Source organism: Xenopus laevis, chromosome 9_10S (assembly GCF_017654675.1).
Source record: "Xenopus laevis strain J_2021 chromosome 9_10S, Xenopus_laevis_v10.1, whole genome shotgun sequence".
In the NCBI taxonomy this organism is placed as follows: Eukaryota; Metazoa; Chordata; class Amphibia; order Anura; family Pipidae; genus Xenopus; species Xenopus laevis.
The window spans coordinates 103,319,504-103,335,606 of NC_054388.1; the positions used below are offsets into that span (position 1 = coordinate 103,319,504).

Consider the following 16,103-nt stretch of genomic DNA (forward strand, 5'->3'; position numbering starts at 1 on the left):
TTTCTGGATATCAAATCCCATGTCTGTAAAACTATTTTCCGGGACTGTAGATGAGAGAGGGTGGAGGGGAAAAAGCAAGCAGAGAGGAGAAAGTAGACAGAGAAATGGGGAAGAAGCAGGGAAAATCAGAAAAGGGGAAAAGAAAGAAGTTTGATGAAACAAAGAAAGGAAAGCTAGGAGAGAATAATGGAATGAGAAGAATGGATGGAATGATAAGAGGAGAAAGGATTGTGCAGCCAACACAATGGTGTGTTTAGTCCGACGGGATATTTTGTTGGACTGAATATGGATGGGGTGACCGGGTAGAAATGCTAGTCTTGTACTGTTCCCCATTCCTAAACTGGAACCTCTTACAACATACAGTAAAGTATCTGATACAGTAAATGCACATTATACAGGTGCCAGTGAGACCTGTTGGTAATATTTGTAATATTTGCTTTTGAAGGCAGGACCTGTATTTACTAAGATCTGATATTTTAACACTACTGTATTATGTCATCTTGTTTTGCCCATAACTGGGCGAATAATGGGTTTTTGTATGTAGATCAGGTGCCCAGGGCACTTCCAGGGCCGTCAGAAGGTAAATATTGTTTGTATGCCGTCCCATTAATGGCATGTCTGGGGTGCTTGGCATTTGTCGCATTATTTAGCCTTTATTAATGCATATACACAGGGATGACACATGGAACCCTGGCATCAAATTGTTGACTTAAGTCACTCAGCCTCTACTGTTGATAAACTACACATCCCAGCACTTTCTGTCAGTTTCTCAACTCTCTTTTATTTTTGTTTTCTAAACCGGCTTCCCTTTAAAAACAAAGATGTTTCCTATAATCTCCAGTGGGCAGTGTGGGACTGGGACACTAGGGGGCCCACCCAAAAATCTTAGACCAGGGGCCCACTCTCAGTACTATTATTCTTCCTCTCCTAACTCAACCTCATTCCTTCTAGTCTCTTTTCTTTACATACTATAATCTATTCTATCTATTTAGCCTCTTTGTTCTCATAGAAATAGGGAATGGCCATGAAATAGGCACCTGCCCCCTGCAAACAAATCTTCAAAGGGGCCAGTCCGGTTACTCCCGCCCGACTTACGCCCCCCTTCCTCGCAGCAGGTAAAAGAGGAACTGTGGGTTCTGCTTCCTCTATAGTTACTAGGGATGCACCAAATCCCCATATTTTGGATTTGGCTGAACCTCCGAATCCTTTACGAACGATTCAGCCGAATACCAAACCAAATTCAAATCCTAATTTGCATATGCAAATTAGGGTTCTGATTCAGTTTGGCCCGGGCAGAAGGATTCAGCTGAATATGAATCCTGCTGAAAAAGGGTCAATTGGAAAACAAAAATTGTTTCCATTTCACATTTTATCAACAGCAAAAACACCTCAAATTGTTTGGGAAATTGGGAAATGTTCCTGAGTTCAAGGGATGGTTCATCTTTAAGTTTCCTTTTAGTTTGCTATAAAAATGTTAATTCTAAGCAACTTTGCAATTGGCCTTCATCATTTATTTATAGTTTTTAAATTATTTGCCTTTTTCTTCTGACTCTTTTCAGCTTTCAGATGAGGGTCACTGACCCCATCTAAAAAGCATATGCTCTGTAAGGCTGCAAATGTATTGTACTTTTTATTACTCATCTTTCTATTCAGGCCTCTCCTATTCCTATTCCAGTCTCTTATTCAAATCAGTGCATGGTTGCTAGGGGAATTTGGACCCTAGTAACCAGACTGCTGAAATTGCAAACTGGAGAGCTGATGAATAAAAAGCTAAATAACTCGAAAACCACAAATAATAAAAAATGAAAACCAATTGCAAATTGTCTCAGAATATCACTCTCTACATCATACTAAGAGTTAATTTAAAGGCGAACAACCACACTAAGTACTCTTTTTGTTGTATTTTATCAATCTTTCCTGGATGAAAAAAATTAAAAAGAAATGATACTGATTCGCTGGGCTCTCCCACGGCTTTTCATGACTTTTCACCTCTGTTGGTTGAATTTACAGCACATTTTATAATTACTTGGCACACTATAAACATTTCTGGAGAAAGAAATGGGGAAATGCTTTATGCATTAAAATATTTTTGATTGTGGAAAGGAACAGTTGGGAAAAGGTTTCAGAATATTGTGAAAAGCTTTATAAATGGAATTTATTCCAAGAAAAATTCTACCAGGAAAAAATCTGTGACCTTTGACACATTTGCCCCTTTGGAAAAAAATTCCTGCAAATTATTTTCCAGCTTTTTACCCAGTAAAAAAATGAAATAATGATACATGCAAGGTAAAACCCTATTTAATAAAATGACTCGCCATATTTTCTACATCATTTAGTAATCCTCAATATACAGGTATGGGACCTGTTATCCAGAATGCGCAGGACCTGGGGCTTTCCGGATAACGGATATTTACATAATTTGGATCTTCATACCTTAAGTCTACTAGAAAATCATATAAACATGAAATAAACCCAATAGGCTGGTTTTGCTTCCAATAAGGATTAATTATATCTTAGTTGGGATCAAGTACAAGATACTGTTTTATTATTACAGAGAAAAGGGAAATTATTTTTAAAAAATTTGGATTGTTTGGATAAAATTGAATCTAAGTGAGACGGCCTTTCCGTAATTCATAGCTTTCTGGATAACTGGTTTCCGGATACCAGATCCCATACCTGTATTAGTAAACGAGCCCCTTAATGAACAGTCAAATACTCGGTGATTGGTTTATATATAAAATGCCTCATCCCATCTCTTCCAATGCTGTTGGGTGGACAACAGTACATTCTTACATCAGCCCCTATTATCTCATAAAACTTTAGACACGTGAAGTACAGTGAATTCCATATCAATCATATATGATGGTCCTGATGAGTGAACTCAGTGTTTTGCTTCACGTAAAAAGTCAGATAATGGTACTTTAGAAATTGCTTATTTAGTTAACAATTCTGTCCCTCAAGAGAACATTTCTTTAGGAAGGTTTCTTTGAGGGACTGAAACATTGACTGACTATGGCGGCTCATTTGAGCAAAGTTGGGTGGAGGTGATGGGGCAACATGATAGTATAATTCTAGGAATGTATCTCTGGTTCCTATAAACACAATCCTATTGCTGGTCACTCAGTACCTTCCAACCAGGAGTAGCTCCTTCTCATTGGCATTCTTCCTAATCTTCCTCCAGATATCCATGGTGAACAGGGTGCTGCTGCTGTTAAATATGGATGTCAGGGAGGACATGAGGGCAGCCATCATCACGGCAATCATCAGCCCACGCAGACCTGGGAAAGGCCAAAACAATTGGAATGGGTCAAAGAAAAAGAATAAAGAAATAAGTTGGAGATGATCCAATTGATATGTATGATTCCACCTTATCTCCTTCAACTGTGGGGACACCCATGCTCTAAAGATATGAAAGTCCTTCACTTTCCAAATCCGTCTCTTCTTCTGGCGACTAATCTCCCCTAAATGCCTTCCCGCCGGCTAGAATGTAAATCGCCAGTGGGATGGCACTCAGATTGCTATAGCTTACCAAAGTCACCCGCAGTTTCCTTGAGGCAACTTAGAAAAACTAAGCGTTCCGAGTTCCATCCCGGCACCGATTTACATTCTAGCCGGCAGAAGGCATTTAGGGGAGATTAGTCGCCCCAGGAAAAAAGATGTGATTTGACGCTGGGCGACTAATTTCCCCTAGTAGCCACGTCTGCCACCACCCTCAAAAGTATGGATGCACCAAATCCAAGATTCATTTCAGGATTCAGCCACTATTCAACCTTTTTCAGCAGGATGCAGCCAAAACTCAAGTGCCTGGTCAAACCAAATCGGAATTCAAAAAATCACGTGACTTTTTGTCACACAAACAAGTAAATCAAAAGTTTTTTTTACTGGCGTGCTGGGTTCACTGTTCCCTTTCCCCCTTGCTTTCCTAATTTACATATGTAAATTAGGGTTTGGTTGGCCAGTGGATACTTATCTTGCAAGACTAGTCACATGTAACCACTATGTAACCACAGAGTTTCGTAATCACTAGACCCCTCACTTGCCCCCTTTATACTCTAAACACAAACACACAATGACATGTCCCCCATAGATGTCCCATTTGAGGACCAACTTACCACTAGGCATAAGTTCAATGACCATCTTGGGATAAGCAATGTTGGAACAACCGGCTTCTGTTCCACAAACCTCTAAGCAAACTTCTGGAACAACACATGCCACGGAATCTGGAAAATGTCACATGATCACATTATTAGAGACTAGATGGTGGTGGGATGGTTAGGACTTTCCTTTGGTTAAAATTTTCCCAACCAAGGATTTCCAACGCCTGAACCTACAACATTTGCAGTACAAGAGTTGAAGGCTGTTAGGAGATACTGGGATATACTTTCCCACCAAGAAGGGCCCTGGTTAGATAGCCATGAGTTTTAATTTAAAGGCACACTCTTATTTTTTCTTCAAGAATTTATTCAATATGGTGGTGATGGGTTCATTTAATTAATGGGTTTAGCCTTTAGCACTGGCTCAAGACTGTGTAAACTAGAAACATGATGGCCATGCAAGTGGTCAAACCAAATTAACTACCTGTCCATGTGTTTCCCTGTTATTCAAGAACCCCACTAATATACCAGAATAGAGTGTCAGTTTCCTATTTTTATAGATCGGTGTGCCCGTGTGCTTCCACCAGAGATGGATTTGATTTTTTTAACCTATGTAAAAACTGTTTTGCCCCTATGGGTACTTGATAGCATGGGGAGGAAACCTTTGTCTGGTTGGCAGTTTATACTGTGGCACCCCCACACGACAGATCAGTCTGTACCTGCTCTTTAAGGGCTAGTCCACACGGGGAGATAGCCCTGCGTTTGCGGTCGCGGCGACAAAGCGACGCGCCAGTCGCCGCGACCGGCGCAGGCGACAGTTTTGTATGGGCGCCTATGTAAAAACGCCTGTGCTAACCACACGAGGCGATGCGCTTTTCAACAGTCGCCTGAAAAAGCCTGGCGCGGCGCTTTGTCGCCGCGACCGCAAACGCAAGGCTATCTCCCCGTGTGGAATAGCCCTAACCCTCTCTCTGTCCTAAAAGGAACCTGGGAAGGAGAGTTCAGGTTGTTTGACATTACTGTGTGAAACCTTTGTTCCAAATAACAAATCCCAGACTATAGTCCAAGAACACGAGATCCTCCGGCAGATCCTGGTCTGTTGTAGCTGCTGAAGGGGATACTCTCGCTATTGTAAGTGCACCTGCTGGGCTGCATAAGGTCCCCCCCCCCCCCCCCGAACACTACATTTTGGTTATTAGGAATGTCACTATGTCACACCAGAGTTAACATAGGCTGTACTTTTTGTAAACTCTAGCCCTAGTCCGTTGCTTTACAGAAATATAAAGGTATCTGACACACTCAGGGTCGGACTGGCCCGGCGGGACACCGGGAAAAGACCCTGTGGGCCCCGACCCCTCTCCCGATCTCTGGCCCTACAAAAAAATCTGCAGTGCCATGCAGTGGGTACGGCTTTGCTTAAACATGCAAGGCATCGCAGTAGGGGGCCCCGGGCCCCCCAGTCTGACCCAGGACCAGAGCCGGGCCAACCCGGCCAGGTGCCCTAGGCAACCTGGCCGGCCACGGCGCCGGCTGAGTGTGCGCTCGATAGCCCATGCGCAAAACTGCGCTCCAGCACGCATGCACGAAACTGTGTTACACCGCGCGAAGCTGTGTTCCACTGCGCATGTGCAAAGCTGCGTTCCAGCGCGCATGCGCAGAAACACGTTTTCGCGATGCCTAGAAGCCGCAGTCGGGTAGAGACGGGACCGGACATGGGGTAGGCGACTGAGCAGGTACGTGCCTGGCGCCCCTCCAGCTTTGCGCCCTAGGCACGTGCCTACTCTGCCTACCCCTAGTTCCGGCCCTGCCCAGGACACACTCCATCCACCAACACACATGCAAAAACTTCTTCTGGGAAGTAAAATACAAATGTAAATGTAGAGGTATTCTGCCTCCCTCAAGACTATTAATGCTTGACTATTAACAAATGGGCTACTAATGCTATTGATCATAAAGCCCTTCACTGCACAAAGCATTTTCCCAGATTATATTTAAAGAGGTTGTTCACCCTGCAAACATTTTTTCCCCAGAAAAAAATACTTTTTTTTGAATTACTTTCCATTATTTATTTTTTTACTGTTTTTCCATAATCTAAGTTTAAATTTGAATGTCCCAGCCTGCAGAAAATTCATTCCATATCTGCAACCCACTTAATATGCAGATTATCAATGTTAAAAATACAATTTATATGGAAAGTGCAAATTGTACTGTAGGCACAGGATCATGCAGAAGCTGTAGGGAAACATAATGCATCTACATTTGTACCCCACAATCGCCAGCAGCTCTATGGGGGGAATTCACAAAAGTGTCGGGAACGAAAAAATGTCTTTAAAATGTCGTAGAAAGTGTCGTAGCAGCAGCCGACAAATTCACAGAGCATTTCTCCGCCAATTTTCCGACACTTACGACACTTTTGAATTAGTGTCGTTAAAAGTGGGCGTGGCTTTTTCGGCGCCACTTTTCCCGACATTTTTATGAATTACTCATAAACTCTTTTTTTTTACCGACAATTTTTCAGACACTTTAGGCTCTCCAAAATGAAAATGTCAGTCAAATTGTCTTTTAAAAAGTCTTGGTAAATGTTGTTTGTACGATGAAAAGTTATACGACATTTTAGAAAATTGACAGACTTACGAGAAATTCAGAGATGGTAACATCTGCTTTTGTGAATTTGCCGTTCATACGACATTTTACAAATTTGTCGACCGCCACTTCTGGGTGACTTATTTTACCGACACTTTTGTGAATTCCCCCCTATGTGTGCCGGCAACAGTAATGCTGCATCCCTTCACCATTGCTTTATGTTCTTCCCTGCTGTGGAATTCTCCCTGTCCTGTTAGATTCCACATTGCTGTTAGACAGGTAACGTCTGTTTTTTGCCCTCAGTAAATCTCAGGTCTAGACACAGATGTCAGTCACTTGTCCCATGGCAAGAAAAGATTATTGTTCCCATCCATGCAAAACCACAGTTTATAGTATCTGAGCTGAGGCCATGTCTGTGCTGCCGGTGTGGAAACTGACAGTTTAGAATTATTACCCACAGTGCCCTGTGTGCCAAGAGAGAACCACTGACAGGACATGGGTTATAGAATCAGATTTGGCTTTACGGGGTCAGCAGAACCTGGGGGATACCAGATATAGCAGGGCAAGGTTGCATTGCATATGATGCCCAATTTCAGCTGTCGTTAAAGGAAAACGATACTCCGAACAATGAAGGTCTCTATAAAAAGATACAGCTTATGTATAAAACCCTGCTTCATGTAAATAAATCATTTTCATAATAATGCCGAACTGCCACCCCTGCCGGCTAGAATCTAAATCGCGGGCACTCAGAGCGCTTCATTTTCCGAAGTCGCCCGAAGTTTGCTTGTGAGGCAACTTCGGGCGACTTTGGAAAACGAAGCACTCCGAATGCCAACCTGCCAGCCATTTAGATTCTAGCCGGCGCGGAGGCAGTTGGGAAAGATTAGTCGCCCAAAGAAGAGGCGATTTGTCACCGTGCGACTAAATCTCCCACGAATCTTCTCGTCTGTCTCTGCCCTTAAACACTATAATTTTTTTGTGTTACCGTTCCTTTACAAAATGATGTTGAATTTTATTGGGAAAAGGTTAACAAAAAACACATAAATTTGGAGGGGTGAGACGGAGGGCACTTGTTGTTACTTGATATGGGATCATAGTCAAGGTCAGTCAGGTATTAGCCAGGACTGGGTGGGGAATAGGGATGGGAAAATAACTGTCTGGGGAGGGTTATTAGGATACGCTAAGCACAGTAAAAGCCCATTGCCAGAAAGGATAGAAGTCTGATTCTGTTATACCTATACCCTTTTACTCCTATAAATGCGTGAGGCAAGGTGAGAGCCCATAGAGTATCCTGTGTTGGTCTCGACAGGAATACACTAACTCTAAATAAAGGTGAGTGACTCACCCTCCTTCCGCATTTCACCCCAGAAACCACGCCAAGGTCCGCCTGTGATTCATGGGAATGGCTGAGTAATCCAATAGGATTCCATTTAAATCTATAGGAAAATCCATTTGAACTTTGTGTTACGCAATGAGGATTCATACAAAATCCAGGTCCTCCCCCCGATGATTCACTAACCCTTACGCTTAGCCAACAGGGGCGCTCCGCCAATGAGGCGAGTTGAGGCACTCGCCTCAGGCAGCAGAGCCCCCCTGGTTGCCAGGGGCAGGAAAAAATGCCGCTCCTGGTAACTAAGAGACGAATTTCCGGGTTGAGACCCGGAAATTCGGCTCTTCTAGTGCAGAGAGCGCAATTTCGCTCTCTGCACTAGAGACGAGGACCCCCGCCGACCCCCGTCTGGCGCTGAAGGTGAGTGCCGTGGGGAGGCGGCAAAAATGAAGGCCGACTCGGACGGCAAATTGGGTAGGATCGCCCCTGTTAGCCAATACGGGGAGTTTTTACATGTGGACAAATAGTATCACTAGGGGGAATGTTCTTCATAATTAATATTTATATATAGTGACAATTATTGGGAACTGCACCCACTTGCCCCCACCCAACCCCAACCATTGCTACTAGGGAGGCACCAAATCCAGGATTCGGTTAAGGATTCTGCCTTTTTCAGCAAGATTCTGATTGGGCCGAACCAAATCCTAATTTGCATATGTAAATTAGGGGCAGGAAAGGAAATCACATGACTTTTCATCACAAAACAAGGTTAAAAATGTAAAAAAAAAATTATTTTCTTCTCTTGCATTGTGAATGCAAATTAGGATTCAGATTTGGTTCGGTATTTGGCTGAATCTTTCACTATTTTGGATTCGGCGAATCCCAGAATCCTTCACGAAAGAGTCGGCCGAATACCGAACTGAATCCGCATATGCAAATTAGGGGTGGGAAGGGGAAAACATTTTTTACTTCCTTTTGCATATGTAAATTAGGATTCGGTTCAGCCGGGCAGAAGGATTCAGCCGAATCCGAATCCTGCCGAAAAAGGCAGAATCCCGAACCGAATCCTGGATTTGGTGCATCCCTAATAAAAGCATATTATAAAATTGTGATACACATATTGTTTAATGTGGGTGCCACTTGGAAGTTGTTAGTAGATCAGGAGCCAGGCCATATGGGGTCACGTCTTACACTTTAGGGGCAAAATGAAAAATGCAAAAGGCTTGGGCCCCATCTAAGTTAGAGGGTCGTACATAAATCTAGAATGTTCAATCTGCTAACCTACAACTCCCAGCATTCCCTTCCCCCATCCCCCTGGCAGTCTATAGTGTTACAGGTCAACAATAGCTAAAGGGGCCTTTATGAAACGTTATACATTATGACGCTGTCCCCTTGTAGGACGACTCCACCCAAAAACTGTGTTTGTTCATGCCTTATTTCCAGATGCTTATATTGGCCGCACTTCTGGTTCTGACTCCTGAAACAACAGAGCAGAAGTCAGCTCTGTTTCAAGAGTCAGAACCAGAAAGCAGAAATGGATAACCAAAGACTGCTTTTATAGGGGTTGTTCGCCTTTAAGTTAACTTTTAGTATGATGTAGAGAGGAGAATATTCGGAGACAATTTGCTTGTGGTTTTCATTTTTTACTCCTTGTGGATTTTGAGTTATTTAGCTCTTTATTCAGCAGTTCTCCTGTTTTTAATTTCAGCAATCGGGTTGCTAGGGTACAAATTCCCCTAGCAACCATGCACTGATTTGAATAAGAGACTGGAATATGAATAGGAGAGGCCTGAATAGAAAGAGGAGTAATAAAAAGTAGCAATAACAATAAATGTGTAGCCTTACAGAGCATTTGTTTTTAGATGGGGTCAGTGACCCTGCTGGAAAGTGTCAGAAGAAGAAGGTGAATAATTTAAAAATTATAAAAAAGAAAAAATGAAGACCGATTGAAAGGTTGCTTAGAATTAGCCCTTGTACGACATATTAAATACTGCAACAACAATACATGTGTAGCCTTATACAGCATTTATTTTAGATGGGGTCAGCGACCCCCATGTGAAAGATGGAAAGAGTCAAAAGAAGAAGGCCAGTGGCAAATCATTCAATAACTATAAAAAAGAAAAAATGAAGGCCGCTGAAAGTTGCTTATAATTAGCCATTCTATAATACAATAGCATTTGCAACTTTCGAAAACAAAAAGCATTAAACCCAATGAGAGGATATAGGAAGTGTTCTTTTTTTGTTTGGGTGGAGTTCCCCTTTAAAGCAGCGGCAGCGCAACTCGTTGGAACTTTGTTTAGGGCGTGTCAAAGAAGGGCTGGGCGGGGTCATGGCTGCGCGTCACATGACTGGCCGGTGCGTTTCCCTGCCTGCATGCTGAGCCTGGCAAAGCTGATCAGTGAGGGGAGCGCTGCAGGCAGCAGGCAGGAGTCGGGGAGAGAACAGGGGTCGGGGAGAGAGCAGGGGTCGGGGGGACACCATGGCGCTGTCACAGCTCCAATGTCTGGACAATAACCACGTGAACTGGAGGGCGAGTGAGAGCAAAGCCGAGTTCTTCTACAGCGAGGAGCAGAGACTGGCCCTGGAGGCGCTACTGTCCCAGGGGGTCGACGCTTTCCATGGGGTCGTCAAGAAGGAGAACATCAGGGACTTCCTGTCAGAGCTAGAGCTGAGCCGCATCGCCGGCCGCTTGGAGCCCTTTGACCCCGACTGTGGCCGGTGCCGGGAGGATGGGGAGCCGGGGAGTGCGGGGGAGGAGGAGGACGAGGGGCTGTCGCTGGAGTACTGGCCCGACAGATCCGACTGCTCCATCCCCGAACTGGACCTGGGCTGGCCTGAAACTGTCGCTTACCGGGGGGTGACCCGGGCCATGGTCTATATGCAGCCCCCGGAGGATGGGCAGCCCCATATCAAGGAGGTGGTGAGGAAGATGATCAACCAGGCGCAGAAGGTCAGCGACTAATTACTCTCTACCCCCCCCCCATTTATATCTCTCTTTATAGCTCTCTCCCTCTCTCTCTTACACTGACAGACAGATCCCTAGACAGACTGAGAGATTCCTGGACAGACTGACAGACAGACAGATCCCCAAACAGACTGAGAGATCCCCAGACAGACTGACAGACAGAGATCCCCAGACAGACTGACAGACAGATCCCTAGACAGACTGAGAGATCCCCAGACAGACTGACAGACAGAGATCCCCAGACAGACTGACAGACTCTAACTCTGGTAGAGTTTGTGCGAGGCTGCTATGTGCCGGTGCTGTGTTGGCATGTAGCACTTATCTATTCTAATAATCCACGTAGCTCTGTATCTGGTTACATCACACTCCAGCCATTTCTTACTGACCCTCGGCCCGTTGGAGGTGCTGGGAGTTTTAGTTGAACACAAGTGCTGGAGGGGAAATGTGATGGAATTCCTATAGGACTCCCTGTACAATGGTGGATGCAGTGGGTTTGATTGGCTGTCAGTTCCACCCCAGTGATTCCCCTAGAGATCTGCAATCATTGCTCAGGAATGCTGAAATATCCCCGAGGTGTAAAGCGGCGGAACGTGGGGGTGAGACGAAACTTCCCGGTAGGATTAAAGCCATTTCCTGTATGAGGGTGGTGCCACCCATATCTGACTTGCTTGGGAACATTGCACCCTACCTCATGACTGACGATTCACCGTATGGTGACGCAATATAAACCCTCAGCTGTATTTAGAATTGTGGGGTACGGCCAGGGGCACACAGGGCACTTTAGCTCTGACAGTTTAGGAGACGAGGTCTCTGGGTGCATCACACTTTATGTAATACAGGGTACGGCCACAAAGCTGCTTGTATACCCACAATGTAATCTTTCTGTTGCCTGCCAGGAAATGCTGCCAACCTGCATGCCAACCCTTTCTTCTCCTTCTGCCAACAAAAGCAGCAGATTAAAACTTTTTAAAGGAGAACTAAAGCTTAACTAAAGCATCAGCTTATATTACAGACCAACCTCATTTTCTGCTTGATAATATGCAACGATCCCTAAGCTTAGCTTCTCAACAGTTGCTCAGAGCCCACTGAGCATGTGAGTGTCACAGACACTTTCCAAGATGGTGACCCCCTGTGACAAGTTTGAAGTCCTGGATCATTGCTGCTATTGACAAGCTGAAACTTTAGGCTGGGGCAATAAGTTCAGTATATAAAATATGGCAATTTTTAGCCATATTCATTTTTAGGGTTTAGTTGTCCTTTAAAGATGCACAGGACAGGAATAGAGAAGATAGTCCGTGTATCAGAGGGGCTGCTGACTGATATCGCTTTTGTTGAAGGTACACAGGTCAAAAAATGTGTATAAATTCCCGATAACACTCTATCATGTGCAGAAAAGCTTCAAGTTGATAATTGGTGGATCTCTTTCCTTTCTCAGAAAGCAGCAGTTCTGTCACACTTTATGGCTGAGGTTCTGGCTATCTTAATAGGGACAGTTTTCAGACCACAGTGGTCTAAAATCCTGAATGTGAAACCTGCTGTTTACATCACTGCAGTATCTGGCGCTCTTACATTTATTTAGGACAGTGATACAGTGGTGTGCAAAACTATTTGCCCCCTTCCTGATTTCTTATTCTTTTGCATGTTTGTCACACTTAAATGTTTCTGCTCATCAAAAACCGTTAACTATTAGTCAAAGATAACATAATTGAACACAAAATGCAGTTTTTAAATGAAGGTTTACGTTATTAAGGGAGAAAAAAAACTCCAAATCTACATGGGCCTGTGTGAAAAAGTGATTGCCCCCCTTGTTAAAAAATAACTTAACTGTGGTTTATCACACCTGAGTTCAATTTCAAAGGTTATAAAGCCATTTCTAAAGCTTTGGGACTCCAGCGAACCACAGTGAGAGCCATTATCCACAAATGGCAAAAACATGGAACAGTGGTGAACCTTCCCAGGAGTGGCCGGCCGACCAAAATTACCCCAAGAGCGCAGAGACAACTCATCCGAGAGGCCACAAAAGACCCCAGGACAACATCTAAAGAACTGCAGGCCTCACTTGCCTCAATTAAGGTCAGTGTTCACGACTCCACCATAAGAAAGAGACTGGGCAAAAATGGCCTGCATGGCACATTTCCAAGGCGCAAACCACTTTTAAGCAAAAAGAACATTAAGGCTCATCTCAATTTTGCTAAAACACATCTCAATGATTGCCAAGACTTTTGGGAAAATACCTTGTGGACCGACGAGACAAAAGTTGAACTTTTTGGAAGGTGCGCGTCCCGTTACATCTGGCGTAAAAGTAACACAGCATTTCAGAAAAAGAACATCATACCAACAGTAAAATATGGTGGTGGTAGTGTGATGGTCTGGGGTTGTTTTGAAGACTTGCTGTGATAGATGGAACCATGAATTCTACTGTCTACCAAAAAATCCTGAAGGAGAATGTCCGGCCATCTGTTCGTCAACTCAAGCTGAAGCGATCTTGGGTGCTGCAGCAGGACAATGACCCAAAACACACCAGCAAATCCACCTCTGAATGGCTGAAGAAAAACAAAATGAAGACTTTGGAGTGGCCTAGTCAAAGTCCTGACCTGAATCCTATTGAGATGTTGTGGCATGACCTTAAAAAGGCGGTTCATGCTAGAAAACCCTCAAATAAAGCTGAATTACAACAATTCTGCAAAGATGAGTGGGCCAAAATTCCTCCAGAGCGCTGTAAAAGACTCGTTGCAAGTTATAGCAAACGCTTGATTGCAGTTATTGCTGCTAAGGGTGGCCCAACCAGTTATTAGGTTCAGGGGGCAATTACTTTTTCACACAGGTTTGGATTTCTTTTCTCCCTAAATAATAAAAACCCTCATTTAAAAACTGCATTTTGTGTTTACTTGTGTTATCTTTGACTAATAGTTAAATGTGTTTGATGATCAGAAACATTTTGTGTGACAAACATGCAAAAGAATAAGAAATCAGGAAGGGGGCAAATAGTTTTGCACACCACTGTATGTTTTCTGTAGTCCTGTAGCACTTTAAAGAGGTGCACCATTTACTTTGCCCTGTTCCCAATGAGATTACATACATACCCAGACACTTATCCAATCTGTCTGTTTTTTGGAGTTTATTTAGATATAAATATTTATATTAAGTGCCCTGGCTGGAATTGAACTCAGACTCACAGTGTTGGGGTCTTTGGTTCGATTCCAGGCAGGGCACTGTCTCCAGAGATACAATTTATAATACAGATGATATGTTTACTGTGTATCTATGTTTACATTAAAGCAGGATAATTTGTATAAATGTTCCGATTAACATTCATCCCATTGCTTCTCATGAATCAGACGTTCCTACAGACTGACAGACATTCTCTAGAGCAGCGAATCAGTAGAAAGAGCAGTGAGGCTGCGCTATGAGTCCCAGTTATTTGACCCTTGTGTTTGATTGACAGCTCTCTTAGAGGTCCACGTAGCCTTCAAGTCATAGTGCACCATGGAGTGACACTATTGTTGGCTTTTACACGGAGGGCAACTATGCCCAATGCAGCCCCAAGATAATCAGCCTGACATGTGCCCCCCACACAGAGGGAAAGCTTTCCATCCTTTAGACTCCACTGCTTTATTAATAGGAATCTGTTTTTTTTTTTACATTGGAAATATGAGAGGCAAAAAAAATCCTTGGCTGGCCAACATTCCTACTACATTGTTCTTGGTGTGGGAATTTTTTAAGAACACTTAACCTAATGTGTTGTGAGTCTCCTCTTGACTGTAATACAGTGTAAATTGCTGCGAAACGCGCCGGGACCAGATGAATAAGTGATGAGGGAGGCTGTTCCAGTTGCCCCCTAAGGACTAATTACATTTTAGGATTTCGTGTCCTGTTTCTCAGGTCTGACAAGGCCAACTGGAAACCCTATCCTGCCGGAGGTAGAGGCCTAAATCAAGCTATAAGGTAGCTCAGTTTACTTACATTGTTTAAAATGCACAAGGCTTCTGGTCATAGTAGGAATCCCAGCAGTTCATCCTCATATTTAGAAACTACAACTCACAGGATCCTGGAGGAACGTGTATTTCAAAACAGGCTATATTCTGAATCCTAGAAAATACAATGGGTTAAAGGGATGGTTCACCTTTAAGTTAACTTTTAGTATGATAGAGAATAGCCAATTCTAAGCTACTTTTCAATTGGTCTTGATTTGTTTATTTTTTTATAGTTTTTTTTAAATATTTTTAATTTTTAATCAATTATTTGCCTTTTTTCTTTTGACTCTTTCCAGCTTTCAAATGGGAGTAGGGTTGCCACCTTTTGTCCCGGCTGAATCCGGGCAGGGGGCGGGGTTGTGTCGCTGCAGGGGTAGGTTGTGGTGTCAGGGGCAGGGCTATGAGGTGGCTATTGGCCGTTCACAGCGTCTATCATAGGGTATCCTGCCCGGTTTTCCTAATTTGGAAAACTGGGCAGGCAGTATTAACCTAGGCAGCCCTTCAAAATACAGGGCTGTCCGGGCCAAAACTGGACAGGTGGCAACCCTAAATGGGAGTCAATTGCCCCATCTATAAAAACAAATGCTCTGTAAGGCTACAAATGTATTGTTATTCTTACTCCTCTTTCTATTCAGGCCTCTCCTATTCATATTCCAATCTCTTATTCAAATCAGTGCATGGTTGCTAGGGGAATTTGGACCCTAGCAACCAAATTGCTGAAATTACAAACTGGAGAGCCGCTGAATAAAAAGCTGAAAACTCAAAAACCACAAATAATAAAAAATGAAAACCATTTGCAAATAGTCTTAGAATATCACTCCCTACATGATACTAAAAGTTCAATTAAAGGCGAACAACCCCTTTAAGCGCTGCGATAACTATTCCAAATGCAGAAGTGATTGGAATTTACCATCTACCTGACGTTTTTTTTTTTCTGTCCAGACGCCAGGATGGTGGTTTAACCCTTTCCTTCCTGCTGCTCCTGTAAATGTCTGCTGATTGGTTGCCGTGGGTTACCAGACCCTAGGGTCTAGGCTGAGGGAACTGGGGATCCTGCAATGGAAATGATTGAACCTGGAAAAAGCTATATATATGGGCAGCAGCGCCTAGAGTCAGGATGGAGAGGTTAAATGCACGAGGCCCTTTTATATTTTTTA

At 43.6% G+C, this 16,103-nt stretch overlaps 2 protein-coding genes across 3 annotated transcripts in view; one reads left to right on the plus strand and one right to left on the minus strand.

Annotated features, from left to right (window-relative positions):
* LOC121399188 (sodium/glucose cotransporter 5-like) overlaps positions 1–16,103 on the minus strand; it is a 110,345-nt gene that overhangs the window by 23,235 nt on the left and 71,007 nt on the right. For both annotated transcript variants that reach the window (XM_041579161.1, XM_041579160.1), the window contains exons 10-11: positions 4,113–4,220; positions 3,128–3,278 (exon numbers count right to left, since the gene is read on the minus strand). In XM_041579161.1, the coding sequence (XP_041435095.1) occupies positions 3,128–3,278; positions 4,113–4,220 (259 nt within the window). The remainder of the gene's footprint in view (positions 1–3,127; positions 3,279–4,112; positions 4,221–16,103) is intronic.
* fam83g.S (family with sequence similarity 83 member G S homeolog) overlaps positions 10,400–16,103 on the plus strand; it is a 33,349-nt gene continuing 27,645 nt past the window's right edge. The window contains exon 1 of the mRNA XM_018239293.2: positions 10,400–10,957. Coding sequence (XP_018094782.1) covers positions 10,487–10,957 — 471 coding nt within the window. The 5' untranslated portion in view covers positions 10,400–10,486. The remainder of the gene's footprint in view (positions 10,958–16,103) is intronic.